Raw genomic sequence first — 14015 nt, 5'->3', positions numbered from 1 at the left:
CTGTCGTACGAAAATTGAACGTTTTACATACCACACTAACGATACGAAAATCGTTCGATAACACTGCCATTTACGATTTTTGAACGAAATTCGAATCGTCTATGGCCTGCTTTAGTTTAGCGCTATCACACACACACACACGCACATCAATTATCTTATTTCAATCATTTTCCTGTGAATATATTAGTGTAGATCCATCCAAAAGTCAAGAAATGCTGATGCCCAACTACCTACAATCCAGAATTTTATGATTCTCCGCACATAACATGAATCTGCAAGCATATATACAGAAAAAAAAAACATTTTTGAATTTCTGTCTTCTGCCATGCCCCAACTGCACCAATGGAGGGAAATATATTTTGGAATACACTGAACTCTATGTCACGCTATATTTGTCAGTTTTTTTTATGTTAAATTAAATTAAGGTTATATGAACATGACCATGTTTCTCTGAGGTGTCACCTGATCAAGATTTTGATACAAAGTATGGATAAAGTATGGATAAAGTATGGATAAAGCCACAAGAAAAATTGTCTTCATGCACTGTGGATAAACATATGAATGAAACCATACTATGTATGCAATTCAATTTTTTTTCTAAATTATTCATACATTTATAAAATATATTTATTAAACACATAAAAACAGTATAAAAAAAAATCCCTGTATAACTGCCATAAAAAGTAAAAGTAAAAGTTATTACATTGAAAACATTTTTTTATTTTATTGTTTTTAATAATTATCCCAAACGTTTTAAACTGAACACAAATTGCCAAAAAACAAAATATAGTTTAAGCTGACTCTATTATATTTTTTCAATTCAAATAACACATGCATTCTCTTTTAACCACCTCAATACCAAACACTTTCCCCTTCTTGTCCAGGCCATTTTAGATTTTTCAGCAATGCCACACTTTGAATGACAATTACCCAGTCCTGCAACATTGTACAATATAAAATACATTTTATCACCTTTTTTTTTTTTAGAAAGATAGATCTTTCCTTTTGTGGGTATTTAATCACTACTTAGTTTTTTTTTGTTTTTTTTTTTTGCTATATAAATGAAAAAATAAAAAACATTTGGGGGAAAAAAACTTGCTTTTCTTAGTTTCTGTTATAAAATGTTACAAATAAATAATCTTTTTTCATAAATTTACAGGTAGGCCAAAATGTATTCTGCTATGATTCTTGTATTTTTTAGTGTATATTATTTAGTAGCTTGTGTGAAAGTTATAGTCTTCAATCTATGGTATTTATATTTGAAAACTGGTCAATCCTTTTTTTTTCTCCCCTTTCCTTAGTCCTCCCACCCTTTTTTTCCTTCCTCTTCCTCTCCTACCCCTTTCTTCCTCTTCTTCCTTTTCCACTTCTTTTCTCTACCTTGTTTTCTTTTCCTCCACTCTCTCTCTCACAGCAAACAAAGCATATTTTTACAACCTATAGTGTAAACGTAGGATAACTGATGAATCTTTTTCATCTTTCTGATTTTTTCTTAGCTTAGACCGGTATAAGTTTTAGTTTGGGTATATCTTTTTTTAACATCTCTCCTAGTATCACTCTAGCCCTGTAAAATCAGATTATTACCACACAGGTAGATGCTAACATTGTGTTTCCCTTGGTTCACTTTGTTTGCAATTATCTCAAGTTGTTTTATCTATACATTCTCAGTCTCACTAGCTCAGCGAGAGGGCTTGGAATTAGGTCATGTTCCTTAAGCATTGTTTCTAGTAAATTTTATACCTTATTGATACTTCAAAATGTGTGCCTTAATATGTACTATGTATGTATTCTGACTCATCACTTTCCTAAAAAAAAAAAAAAAACAACAAAGTAAAAGAAAATTGACGAATCCTGGCGTAATGGTGGCCTATCTCATTTCCGGAGGCCCTAAAATGCAAAGGCAGTACAAATACCTCACAAATGACCCCTTTTTGGAAAGCAGACAGTCCAAGGGGCTTAGTAAGAGCGATGGCAATTTTTTTTTAAGTTGTAATATTTTTGTCACAAATTTTTGGAAATTTAAGAAATTAAATAAAATGACACCAGGTAAATTGTCTGTGCATTGTTTGACTTTAATAAATTAGAAGTTGTTTTTTATGGTGAGCAGCTCTCCCCTCCTTGTTTTGGATTATTTAATGTTACATGTGATCATGCCTGTTTTTGTTCCTTTAAATCACATGGGGGATAGGTGGTTAGCAGTTTATAGAAGGAAGATAAAATAGTTTTATGCTATTTTGAGCATACATGTTAATGATACAATTTAATGTATGTAAGTTGATGGATATTTCTATCAAAACACTCATTCATTATGCTTGGTATGGTTTTTAATTATAAACGTGATTTTTAATTCTGGGCTGAAAAATATTGTTAGGTCAAATAAAAAAGTCTCTGAGCAGAATCACGTACCAATAATTTATGGCCTGGACCTGCTAATTGGTTCTGACAAATCACAGAACCTCAACATGCAACAATGGGCTCAACATGCCTCTTAGCAAATTCCTTGGGGTGTCTACTTTCCAAAAAGGGGTCTTTTTTTGGGGGGGAGGGGGTTGTACTGCCCTGCCATTTTAGCACCTCAAGAAATGAAATAGGCAGTCAGAAAGTAAAAGCTGCGTCAATCGCAGTATATATACCATAGTTTGTAGACACTATAACTTTTGCGCAAACCAATCAATATACGCTTATTGGGATTTGTTTTACCAAGGACATGTAGCTGAATACATTTTGGCCAAAATGTATGCCAAAAATTTAGTTTATTGGATATTTTTTATAACAAAAAGTAGTAAATATAATTTTTTTTTTTTCAAAATGTCTTTTTTCATTAATATATATAAAAAAAAAAAAAAATCCCAGTGGGGATCAAATACCACCAAAAGATAGCTCTATTTGTGGGGAAAAAGAGGACATAAATTTCATTTGGGTAAAGTGTTACATTATGCGCAATTACCAGTAAAAGTTGCGCAGTGGCAAATTGCTAAAAATGCGCTGGTCATGAAGGGGGTAAAACCTCACGGAGGTGAAGTGGTTAAATTCTGGTTGTCTGACTAACAAATAAAAAACACTTAGCTGGAACACGCATGCAGATAAGGAATTTTGACTTCTCCTCAGATTTGTACTGAGGATAATAGGATGGGATAACAGTCAGGTAGGTAGCCTTTTTAGGAGAAAGTGAACAGTGGCCATTGGACCTCCCCTCTATATTTTTTTTCTCATGACAGGGCTCTTTAAGACTTTGATTATATTTGTAGATATTCCACAATTCTTGTAAACAGCTTGAATTCTGCAAAAGATAATTAGAGGTCTATTGACAGGGTTTCTGTTGGCAAGTCTGTAGTTTGCTTTCCATCATCAGTACTCTTGGAGGGACGCTGAAAATAGAAACAAAAGCAATTTTCTGAGCTTATTATTTTTCTCAAGAAAGTCAAACGGTTTTAGTACAGCCTATGTATTTTCTGCTACCAAGAGTTTAGAAAACATCATGGCAAATGGGTTTTAAGTAAAATAAAAGTGAACATCTGTATGCTATCCTTAGAGCCACCATTAGGAATCCTCCCACCAGCCTATCTAACAGCTCACCATCACCACAGCCTACCTTACAGGGCATGCAAAGCACATAACCTCAGATTACTCACTTTTTTGGCATGCCAAGTAGAAACCACCATATGACATCCCAGAGCAGTGGTGTTTGGGCACCACTGCTAGATCCCCTCCAAAACTTTGGCACCCAGCCTCACAAACAAAACATTAGAGATTGTATTGACTCCATATATATCACCAAACCTTATAACCAGCTCATTGAAGTCCAAGTCTACTCTAAAGTCATATTGAAGTGGTAGATTCAAGCTGAGTATCCTGCTGGGTAATAACATGAAAATTCTTTAAACCTATCCAACCCCACCTATCTCTAAAAAGCTGTCTACAAAGACAATACTCAGTTAACAGTCTTGCCTTTCAGTGCTGGGGACCCAGGTTCAATTTCTACAATGGATCTACGTATGTGCATGGAGTTATAGAATATCCCTTTGTGATTGCATTAATTTCCACTTCAACAGCTTTGTTTTATTAAAGTGCTCCCCTGCACTTGCTGGGTGCTACATTAGGCCACCCATAGGCAGCCCCAGCTGTCTTCCCGTGACCACAGGAGGGAAGGGTTTAATAAAGCATCTGAGTGCAATTTTGAAGTGAGGCTCCTCCAGGCCAGGGGTGCTGTAAGCGGAACCAAAGATTGGGGAACCAGACTGAGGAGAGGAGCCCAAGGCCAGCTAATGACAATTGCCACAGCAAGGACTGGGTTAAATGACGCACTGATGCACTCGGCCGAAATCTCCCATAAGAAACAATGGGTCCCAGTGAGGCACCCCTGGGAGTTGTGTTCAAGGAATACAATACACACAAGAATAAGATGCATCCCAGGTGATTTGCCCCACTGCATTCCGCTCTCCTTCTCACTAGGGATGATCGAACTTTTGAAAAGTTCGGTTCGACCAGAACACCTGAATTTCCTGAAAGTTCGGTTCGGATTTCAGAACCCCATTGATTTCCCCGAACTTCTGGAATCAAAAAACACCATTTTGAAGCCCTAAAACCCAATAAATGCCCCTAAAAAGTGCCTAGGGTTCTGGGTCATATGTCTCCGTTCCTATAACACCTATATATGTGTATGTGTATAAATACATATGTGTGTGTGTGTATATACCCCTATACAGAAGTTCAGATGTTTTGCCTGCCTCCAAAGACCCTCAAAAAATGCACAAAAAAAACACCTGCAATAACACACCTGGGCGGTTTTTTTTTTTTTGGCGCAGGCGTTTTTTTGGGCATTTTTTTGGGGTCTTTGGAGGCAGGCAAAACATCTGAACTTCTGTATAGGGGTATATATACACACACACTTACATGTATTTATACACATACACACATATAGGTGCGATAGGAGCGTGGACATATGCCTGTTAATTATTTAATTAGCGCAAGCATAGTGTTCTGATACTTTCGCACCTATATATGTGTATGTGTATATATACAGACGTGTGTGTGTATATATACCCATACACAGAAGTTCAGATGTCATGCCTGACTCCAAACATGTCCTCAAAAAAGTCCTATAAACGCCTGCAGCAAAAACCAAGCTTACAGGTGAAAAACCATATGGCTGTTCTGTAAGTGACCTAAGAGAAACGATCTTTTCTCTATAGCGGTCACCCTGACATGGAAGGGTTTTGTCACCCTGCCATAGCAGTCAGAGTCAGTTAACCCTACACTACACTACGGTCCCCTTACACTTAACACTTTCCCTACAGAAACTAGATTATTAAAGCTAACTATAGTGGAAAATAGTAGCCTAACTACACTAGATACCCCTTTCCTCACACTAATAATTGCTAAATGACACTTTGAAGCAGAAGTAACAGAACTGCTTCCACTCTCTTCCACGTCCCTGTATTACAATGCTAAGAATTTGGCGGGGCTATCTTATATACTGGGGGGCGTATTCACTAATGATTGGCCTCTGGACCCCTTAGTCACTCCAATCACATTCCTAGCATTCTCCTGCCCCCTCAATTGGCTTTTACTGATGGTTCTGGTCCAATCACGGGCTTTTAAAGCCCATTTCCTGTCCCATTGCATTTTGGTCAGTTCTGGTTGCCGAATTCCGAACTTTTTCAGCAAAAAGTTCGGAATTCGGCCGAACCTCGAACAGTCAATGTTCGGGTCGAACCGATGGTCGACCCGAACCGTTCAATCATCCCTACTCCTCACTCTTCCAATTATAAAACAAACTGCCCCCCTCTCGACAAAGTGACTAGATTGCATAAAATGGTCACAGTTAAAAAGAAATACCTCTAGACTCTCTAATTATTTCTCTCTTCAAGAAGCAAGTTAACTAAGAATATTCTGGGTTGGTCAGATGCCTGGTTCCCTGCTGTGCTCTGTGGTTTCATACACAGAGCTTGTGTTATTACTGGATATAGCAGTGTTCAAACTGCGCTGGATGCTGACGTTTCTTTTGAAACTGTAGCTCTTTAGAAAGTGAAGATTCGTGACAGGAGAGGAGTATTAACTGTTTTCTTTGTATGTTGGTTTTTTTTTTTTTTTTAGACTATCAACAGCCTTGTTTTAACAATTAAAGTTACTAATATCTATTCTTCATTGACTATTTCATCTAAGCAAGTATCCATTCTAGACTAGATAAAGACAATTCACATGGGGCAAAATACAGATATTCATGCTCAAACATGGAAATGTATTACCCTTGTAATGAAAACTTACCGTAAGTAGTAGAAATATTTAATTACTTAATATGTTAACTTTCACACTTTCAGTATTTCTGCTCAGTGGGTATCTTTCAAAAGTTTAAAAGTGTTCATGCCAAAAGATGCCAGTAAATGGATACAAAATGGCTAATATCTCCTTAAATCTTCTATTGTAAAGAACACAAACTTTAGAAAGTAGTGGTTCTGATTTTTTTATTCTTTATTAAATGTTAGATTTTGCTTGGTGTTCAGCTTTGCTAACTTTTACCGTATATACATTATATTTTAAATCTAAAGTAAGTGTGTAAAAAAGCATACTCGTTGTGTACACAGTCCTGCTGCCATTTCTGATCTATCAATAGAGGTACGTTGGTGATTTTGGTGCCCTTTATTTACAGCTATGACACTCCTTTTTTGCAAAAAGATCATGTGTAAAACATTATCAGCTGTAGGCAAGATACTGGGGTGGATTTACTAAAGGAAAATGGACTGTGCACAGGAATTTGCTCTAGAGCTTAGTAAATGAGGGGATGCTCTGTTGACTTACATAATCCAATCATTTGCAAGCAAACATGCTGTTTTTTATTTTATTTTCCTTGCATGTGATTGAGTATTCTTTGTAAATCAAAGCTTCACTAGCTAAATCAAAGCTTTAGTAAGCTCTGCACAAAATGCCCTTGCAGAGTGCAACTTCACTTGCAAAGTGCACCTTCTGTTTGCCTTTATAAATAAACCCCAGTGTGCATAGTGGGTCAGGTTGGCCTTAACATAAAACAAGCACATGCACAGTCAGGTCACTAATACAGTCTGCCATATGCCATACTATTGATGCAGGAGATATGGTGTGATGCAGCTGGTAAATGTATCCTTAACACTACTGAGCAGTACATATGAAACCCCCTGGACTGGCTAGGAACTTATAACCATTCATCCTCTTCACAAGAAAAGTGGTTTGGGGCATTATCAGATATAGTGAATGAATAAAATTCATAATTTCAGCGTAATCAGAACTCCTGCCAATTTTATTTAAAAAATATCTACGGTAATTAAGTAACCATAAGAATAGAATATTTAAGTAGAGGTAATATAAATAACTAAATCTCTTGATAGTAGCTTAATGTGATCCCTTCACAGTAGCACTCAGTCTGGGACTCGGCAATAGTCAGTGCTAGTGCTTTGCATAGTAATGTCAGTTTGGACATGCTTACAGGAGGAGAGAATATAAAACCAACGCTGCTGCTCCTCTGCCCAATCATCAGGCTAGAAAAGTGACCATTTTTTTCCCCTGTGGTTACCCATTACACATATAAAGAGAAACTAGAAATACATGTAGGAAATATCATTGATATCCTGAAATAAGGTCAATTAGGTGTGCAGTGAGGGCAAAGATAACATTTCAGATAAAAATGGAAAACTCACTATTGTTTTAAAAAACTGATTCATCTTGCTTTTCTTCATGTTTTTCTTATCCATCTCAAATCCAACAATACTTGATTGGCTCATTCTGTGACTTTGATTTTGGTCTTCATATGTCGAGCCACTGACAGTGAATGTTAATGCTAAATACAAAAACAAAGACAACTAGCTGAACAACAGTGCTGCATATAGGAAATCACTGCAATTATAAAAACCAGTTGGCATTGAAAAAAAAAACACTGACACTTAGTTTATTTACTAAGGCCCCTTTCACACATACGGTCCGTTCAGTTTATCAGTTCAGTCACGTCAAAATGTATCAGTTTTCCATCCGTTTTTCATCCATTTTTCATCCGTTTTTTATCCGTTGTCATCCGTTTTTCATCCATTGTCATCTGTTTTTTCGTCCGATCCGTTTTTTTGACGGATGAAAAATAGGGCATTCATACGTTCAAAGAAATTGACATTGACGGAAGCGGATGAAAATGGATGTTAACTGATGATCATCCGTTGTCATCCGTTTTTACATAGAGATACATTGATGTCCATTTTTCATCTGTCAACGGATGGATGAAAAACGGACAAACGGACAGCATGTGTGAAAGGGGCCTAAAGCTAGAGAGGGCAAAATTTGTTACAATTCTGCAGAGAAACCAATCAGCTTCCAGGTTTTATTGCTAAGGCTTAATTAAACAAGCTGAGTTTAGAAGCTGATTGGATTCTCTGCAGAATTGTGACTCATTCCCCCCACTCTAGCTTTAGTAAATAAACCCCTTAGGCTCTATTGTTAGTAAACATTCAGAGCCTTGTGGATGAGGTCAACCTCACAATAATAGCCTGTGTCCTGCATGCTGCAGCTTGGAGTTGCATGCTATTGCTGAGTCTACTAGGACCCCCAGTTCCCTTTCCATCCCCAATTCCCCCAGAGGTTCTTCTCTTACATTTTCCAATAATAAACCTCATCTATCATATATCTGCGCACCCCTCTATTGTATCTAGATTTCCTTATAGAATTGCTATATTTTGTTGTGAAGCTATTGTCAGTTGGGCATAATAATATGCCTAGACGGCATGGGAGTGTGGCTGCACTTATTTTAGTTAAGCTTAATTTAAATTCTGGTATTTTAGCATAATCGCCGATATTGTTTTAGCTTATCGGCTTTTTGAATTAGGTTTCTAGGCGGGAAGCGCTCGGATTGGTTGATTCGAGTCAAAGAAGGCGGGAAAGTCACGCGTCAGCCGGGCGGGAAACACGTGAGCCACGTGTGGCTACGTCATAGGCATAGGCCTATATAAAGGGCTGCGCGGCTTCAGTCTCCTCAGTGTCTCTGAGCGGCTTGGCGAGCTCAAGTCGTGGCACGTTTATGTGGTCTGTCACCCTTGGAGCAAGGGGGGACTTGTTTGAAGATTTAAAGATGTATTTTGACTGGTCATCACTCGAGTCCTACGGCTGAGTGATGTGGTTTTCTGGATTTGAATTTATTAATATTTATGGAATATTTATTTATTTATTTATATTTATTAATATTTATGATTATTTGACATAGCAGTCTACATTCCCATGCGCTGCTTAGCTTTGTACCATTGACCAACATCAATTATTTATTCCAACCTCTACTTTCTTTATAAACAAGTTAAACAGAATTGGTACCAAGACAGAGCACTGTGGCATACCACTCACAGTTCAAGATCATTTCAACATTTAGCCTACTACTAATGACTACTGCTCCTGTAACCAGTTTTCAATCCATGTGCATGCAATTTATTTGATGACAATAGACCTTCATTTGTAGTTTAAGGCCCCTTTAACACTGACGTTCCGTATGTTGGTAAATCACCCATCCGTTTGCGGGTGATATACGGACATAATGAATGTCTATGGGATTGCGGATGTCAGCGGATGACCATCCGCTGACATTCGATTTGCGTCCTTTCAGTTCTGTTCCGTTTTTTGGAACGGAACAGAACCTGTTCATTTCAATGGTCCCTGTTCACATCAGACTGTTTTGTCGCCTGAAGCTCAAAAAAGCACATGAGCTTCTTTTTTGGCAGATTTCAAGCATTTTTGTTACATGTCAATGCCTGCCTCCAAACACCTGCAAAAAACTCCTGAAAAAATGCCTGAACAACTGAAAAATGCCCCCCAAAAAAAGCCTGAAAAAGCACCCAAAAAACGCCTGAAAATGATACGCTCAGGTTAAATGAAAAAAAAAACATCCACTTAACAGCATATCCTGATGCAGGGAAACTATCCGTGTACTTGCAATCTTAAGCCTGCCATAGGCAGAACGAAATTCTGTCAGTTTAATAGGAATCAGCCAAATTTCCATCCACCTATGAAAAGACTGGTTGTACTTAAGTCAATCTATCGAATAACTTCAGTACAACCAAGCCTGTTGTTTTTTTTTCATACAATTACTGCTGGTAGCTATAGCTGGGAAACCTCCCGCTGTCAGAATACAAAAGCGCAGTGGGAGGTATTCTCCCTTGAACACTGTCTGTGGCAATAGGGGAATCGAGTAACTTTCTTTCCTTCAACCCCTCATTACCACTTGCAGACCAGCCGCCGTAGTTTTACGTCCCGCGAAACTATGTACCTGTATGTTGCTTCGCAGACCGCTATTGGGGGCATGCGCGCTCCCATTCACCACAAGGGAAGCTAATCAGCGGGTCCTTCGGCCGTGATTGCAGCCGGGCACCCGCAATTACTCCTTATGGAGACAGAATGGCGGCCTTCCGTTGTAAACACGGCAGATTGCTGTTCTGTCAGTTATGAACATAGGGATCCTGTGTTCCTCTTATTTAGGAGCACAGGTCTCTGTATTCATGCAGAAAACCCATCTCCCCATAGTTAGAAAGCACCCCCTAGGGACAAATTTAACCCTTTTAATTGCCCCTGGTGTTACTCCCTGCCAGTGTCATTAGAACAGTAACAGTGCATATTTTTAGCACTGATTACTGTAGTATTGTCCCTGCCCCCCCCCAAAAGTGTTAAAATGTCAGTTAGGTGTCTAATCTGTCCGCCGCAATGTCGCAGTCTTGCTAAAAATCGCTAAACGGCGCCATTACTAGTAAAAAAAAAAAAAGATAAATCTTTCCCCTAGTTTGTAGACACAATAACTTTTGTGCAAACCAATCAATATACACTTATTGGGTTTTTTTTTTTTTACCAAAAAAATGTAGCAGGATACAGATTGACCTAAAATGATAAAAATATTTGATTTTAAAAAATTTTTTGGGGAATGTTATATAGCAGAAAGCAAAAAATATTGTTTTTTTTTTTCAGATGTATTAGCAAGACATTAGCAAACTGAAGCCAAACTCCATCTAATACTTTATATTCACTCACAGCACAGTTACTTTTGGGATAAAGGTTTTACATAAATAAAATCTGATTATTTCAAGCTCCCCTGCTAGTATAAAAATTATATGTCCCATTCCTGTAACTGCAATAGAGCTTTTCTGTTAAAAAACAATATGTCATTTTTGCTGAGTTTTTGTTATATTGATTATTGTAAATATATTTTTTGTGCTTTTTGTCACATTTTTATAGTAATTAGGGATTCCGGTTTAGTTTAGTGCAAATAAAGATGTGGGGAGTTGTGCTGATCCAAATAATAGTGTCTTCAAAACATACAGTAAAGGGTAATTAAATAAACAAATCAATCAAATACTGTAAATCGACTGAAAATTCTAACAATTGTGCATATTCATAAAAAAACAAATACAGTACATGAGTGCAAATAAAAAATATAAATTGTTATGCATTAAAGACAGAGTGATAAAAGTAAATGGCGCACAATAAATCAGTGCTAAAACATAAACAAATCCATTCCTATCATAAAAAGTCCATCATGTTGAATACCGTATGCAGCGTCCCACTCAGGACACGTGGGAACTGCAAATGTATTATTTATTTGTCATCGCTGTATTGCATGTCATTTTGCATTTGTCATTTGTCAATCCCTGTTCATAGGCTGGTCAAGTGTGCTTCATACTTCCCACCACAAGATGGGGATAGCACCACTTTGGGATATCTATCCCAGCTCAGGTTTATCTGTGGTCAGTTGTGCAGTTCAGGAAGTCAGTGTACAGAGAGAAAGCTCCATGTAGAGGTTAGAGAAGGTCAGTCCAGAGAAGGGACAAATTGGAACTGCTCAAATCAAAGGGTAAAAGCCACCAAACGGCAGCAAAGACCTTTGAGAATAAAGGTGAAGGATTTCTTAGCCACTGGCAACCTCACCAATGTCACTGGATTCAAAAGGGATCACAATCAAGTAAGCATTATACTGAACCACAGCCTGAGTTCAGAATTACTAAAGCCTATTAACAGTGGATCAGCAAAATTCCTCTATTTACCCAGAGACTGTATTCTAACTGGATGTTTATGCTGCAATCAAAACCAGTCACAGTAAAAGTTGTGAGTTGTATCCTACCACTGTCTACCTCATTCTTCACTATTGCTATTACAACTGGTTGTACCACCATTAACGGTACTGGCGTCACGACAAATACCATCAAGGGACCCAGCCGCCACAAGCACTCTAAACACCCCTGTCATCACGGGCACCTCAACCACCATCTTGGCTGGCGTTTCCCTATCACAGAGCGTGCCCCGGAGGATTTCGTGCTGTCTTCCTCTTCACTGTGCGACCAGCCCAGGGAGGCTTTCTGCTAACCGTGAGTAAACCGATGAACTGTATTATTGCTGTCTCTCATCGGCCCACCGTGCACCTCACGTGTCGCCCCTGCGGTTCTGGCACGTCACATAAAAATTTGGCGTCACGAACAGGATATTAACCCCTGCGCCTTATCTAAAAGACTGTCGCATCAGAATAAGCCCCTTTGCTTTATTGAGAGACTGTTTACTTATTGCACACTGTGTGGGGCCACAGAACTGTTTAAACTGTTTAAAAATTGCATGGAAGTGTTATCCCAGTTATCAGCATAAAAATCACAGCATCCAAAGAGAGGAAATCAGACATTTGTGTGTCAACAAAACTGCTTGTGTATTTGAATTGACTGTTTCTATTCACTTAAAATGGCTGCCGGAGACCTTCTTGTTCAAAAATGGCTGTGCCATCACTGTGGATAAGTTAGTGACACCCCCTGAAGAGCGGGAAATTTTGGTGCCACCCATTTATGCAAAATTGTCCGGCCAGCCCGCCTTACCTTTGCTGTGTCAATCCTGGGAGGAGAGTGTGACAAGCGCACGCCCCAGAAGTCGCGAGACTTCGCATGCGAGCAAAAGAAGAGAAAATAATCGCATTGCTTGCCGTTCAAGCAGTAATCGCAACCTGTCAGTTGCCTCTACTATCTATAAGGAGCACTGATAGCCGGGACTCTGCCAGAGACCCAAAATCAACTTTGCTGCAGCATTGTATTCAGCCGGCATTAAATTCTTAAAGGGCCATACACCCGCAAGACAGCGGTCGCCCATAGCAACGCCGCACAAAAAGTGTCTAAAAACGCATTTTACTTACCTAACTAGAATTCACCTGCTGTTACCATGTCTGTGCAGGAAGATGACGTGCAGCCTGACCTCAGCGGACCCCCTGCAGCAGCCACAGTCGGTCCCAGTGCAATACCAATCGCTGCAGCACCAAGCTTAATGCCTTTAACCATGCCTTATTATTTTGGGGCCCCCTGGTTCCCACGATATTCTGGAGAAGTTCATACTTTAAGGGACTTTAAAGAAAAAATTCTTGCTGTGTTCAGATTGTACCCTGTATTCTCAGAGCAACAGATGGAGATTCTTCTTGCGCAATTGGAAGGAGCTGCACTCAGAGAAGTGAAGTCTTGGCCGAGCTCAGAGAGAAAGACCATGGAGCAGATTTTTGAACGTCTCTACACCACCTTTGAACCCAGGACCGTGTCAGAGGTCAAGATGGGGTTCTTCAGCAAGAAACAGCAATCTGGTGAGTCACTCAGAGACTTTGCATTATCTTTGCAGGAAGCCCTTAGAGCTGTTGTCCAAGTAGACCCTCGTGAGGCAGAGAATCAGGACAAAACCCTGAAAGAACAATTTATTGAAGGCGTCAATACAGACAATCTAAAGAGCCAACTAAGAATGTTAGCCGCCCAACATCCAAGAGCTACCTTCTTAGATTTCAAAGAATTAGCTATCAGCATACTGGGAAAAAGCCCACCAACAGAACCTGTTAGATCTGTTGAAGTGCCTGTATCACAGCTGGTTACCCCTGTAAAGTCTTTACCTATAGTCAGTCAGGCAACCCAAGCTCCAGTTCCTGACGCAGTTGCTGCCTCGACTGAGCAAGTCCATTTCCTGACTAAAAGTCTGGAGAAAGTCCACCAAAAGTTGGAACAATGGGAGAAACCATTAATGTT

The 14015-nt window shown here is 39.0% G+C and overlaps 1 protein-coding gene across 1 annotated transcript in view; it reads right to left on the bottom strand.

The window, feature by feature from the left end:
* Nucleotides 1–3207: 3207 nt before the first annotated feature.
* DOCK2 (dedicator of cytokinesis 2) overlaps nt 3208–14015 on the bottom strand; it is a 349654-nt gene continuing 338846 nt past the window's right edge. Inside the window, exons 51-52 of the mRNA XM_082254918.1 lie at nt 7671–7810; nt 3208–3368 (exon numbers count right to left, since the gene is read on the bottom strand). Coding sequence (XP_082111044.1) covers nt 3294–3368; nt 7671–7810 — 215 coding nt within the window. The 3' untranslated portion in view covers nt 3208–3293. The remainder of the gene's footprint in view (nt 3369–7670; nt 7811–14015) is intronic.

Source organism: Pelophylax lessonae (assembly GCF_965119305.1).
Source record: "Pelophylax lessonae genome assembly, chromosome: 4".
Taxonomy (NCBI): domain Eukaryota; kingdom Metazoa; phylum Chordata; class Amphibia; order Anura; family Ranidae; genus Pelophylax; species Pelophylax lessonae.
The sequence above is the reverse complement of the archived record's forward strand: the minus strand, read 5'-3'. Positions and strand labels throughout refer to the sequence as shown.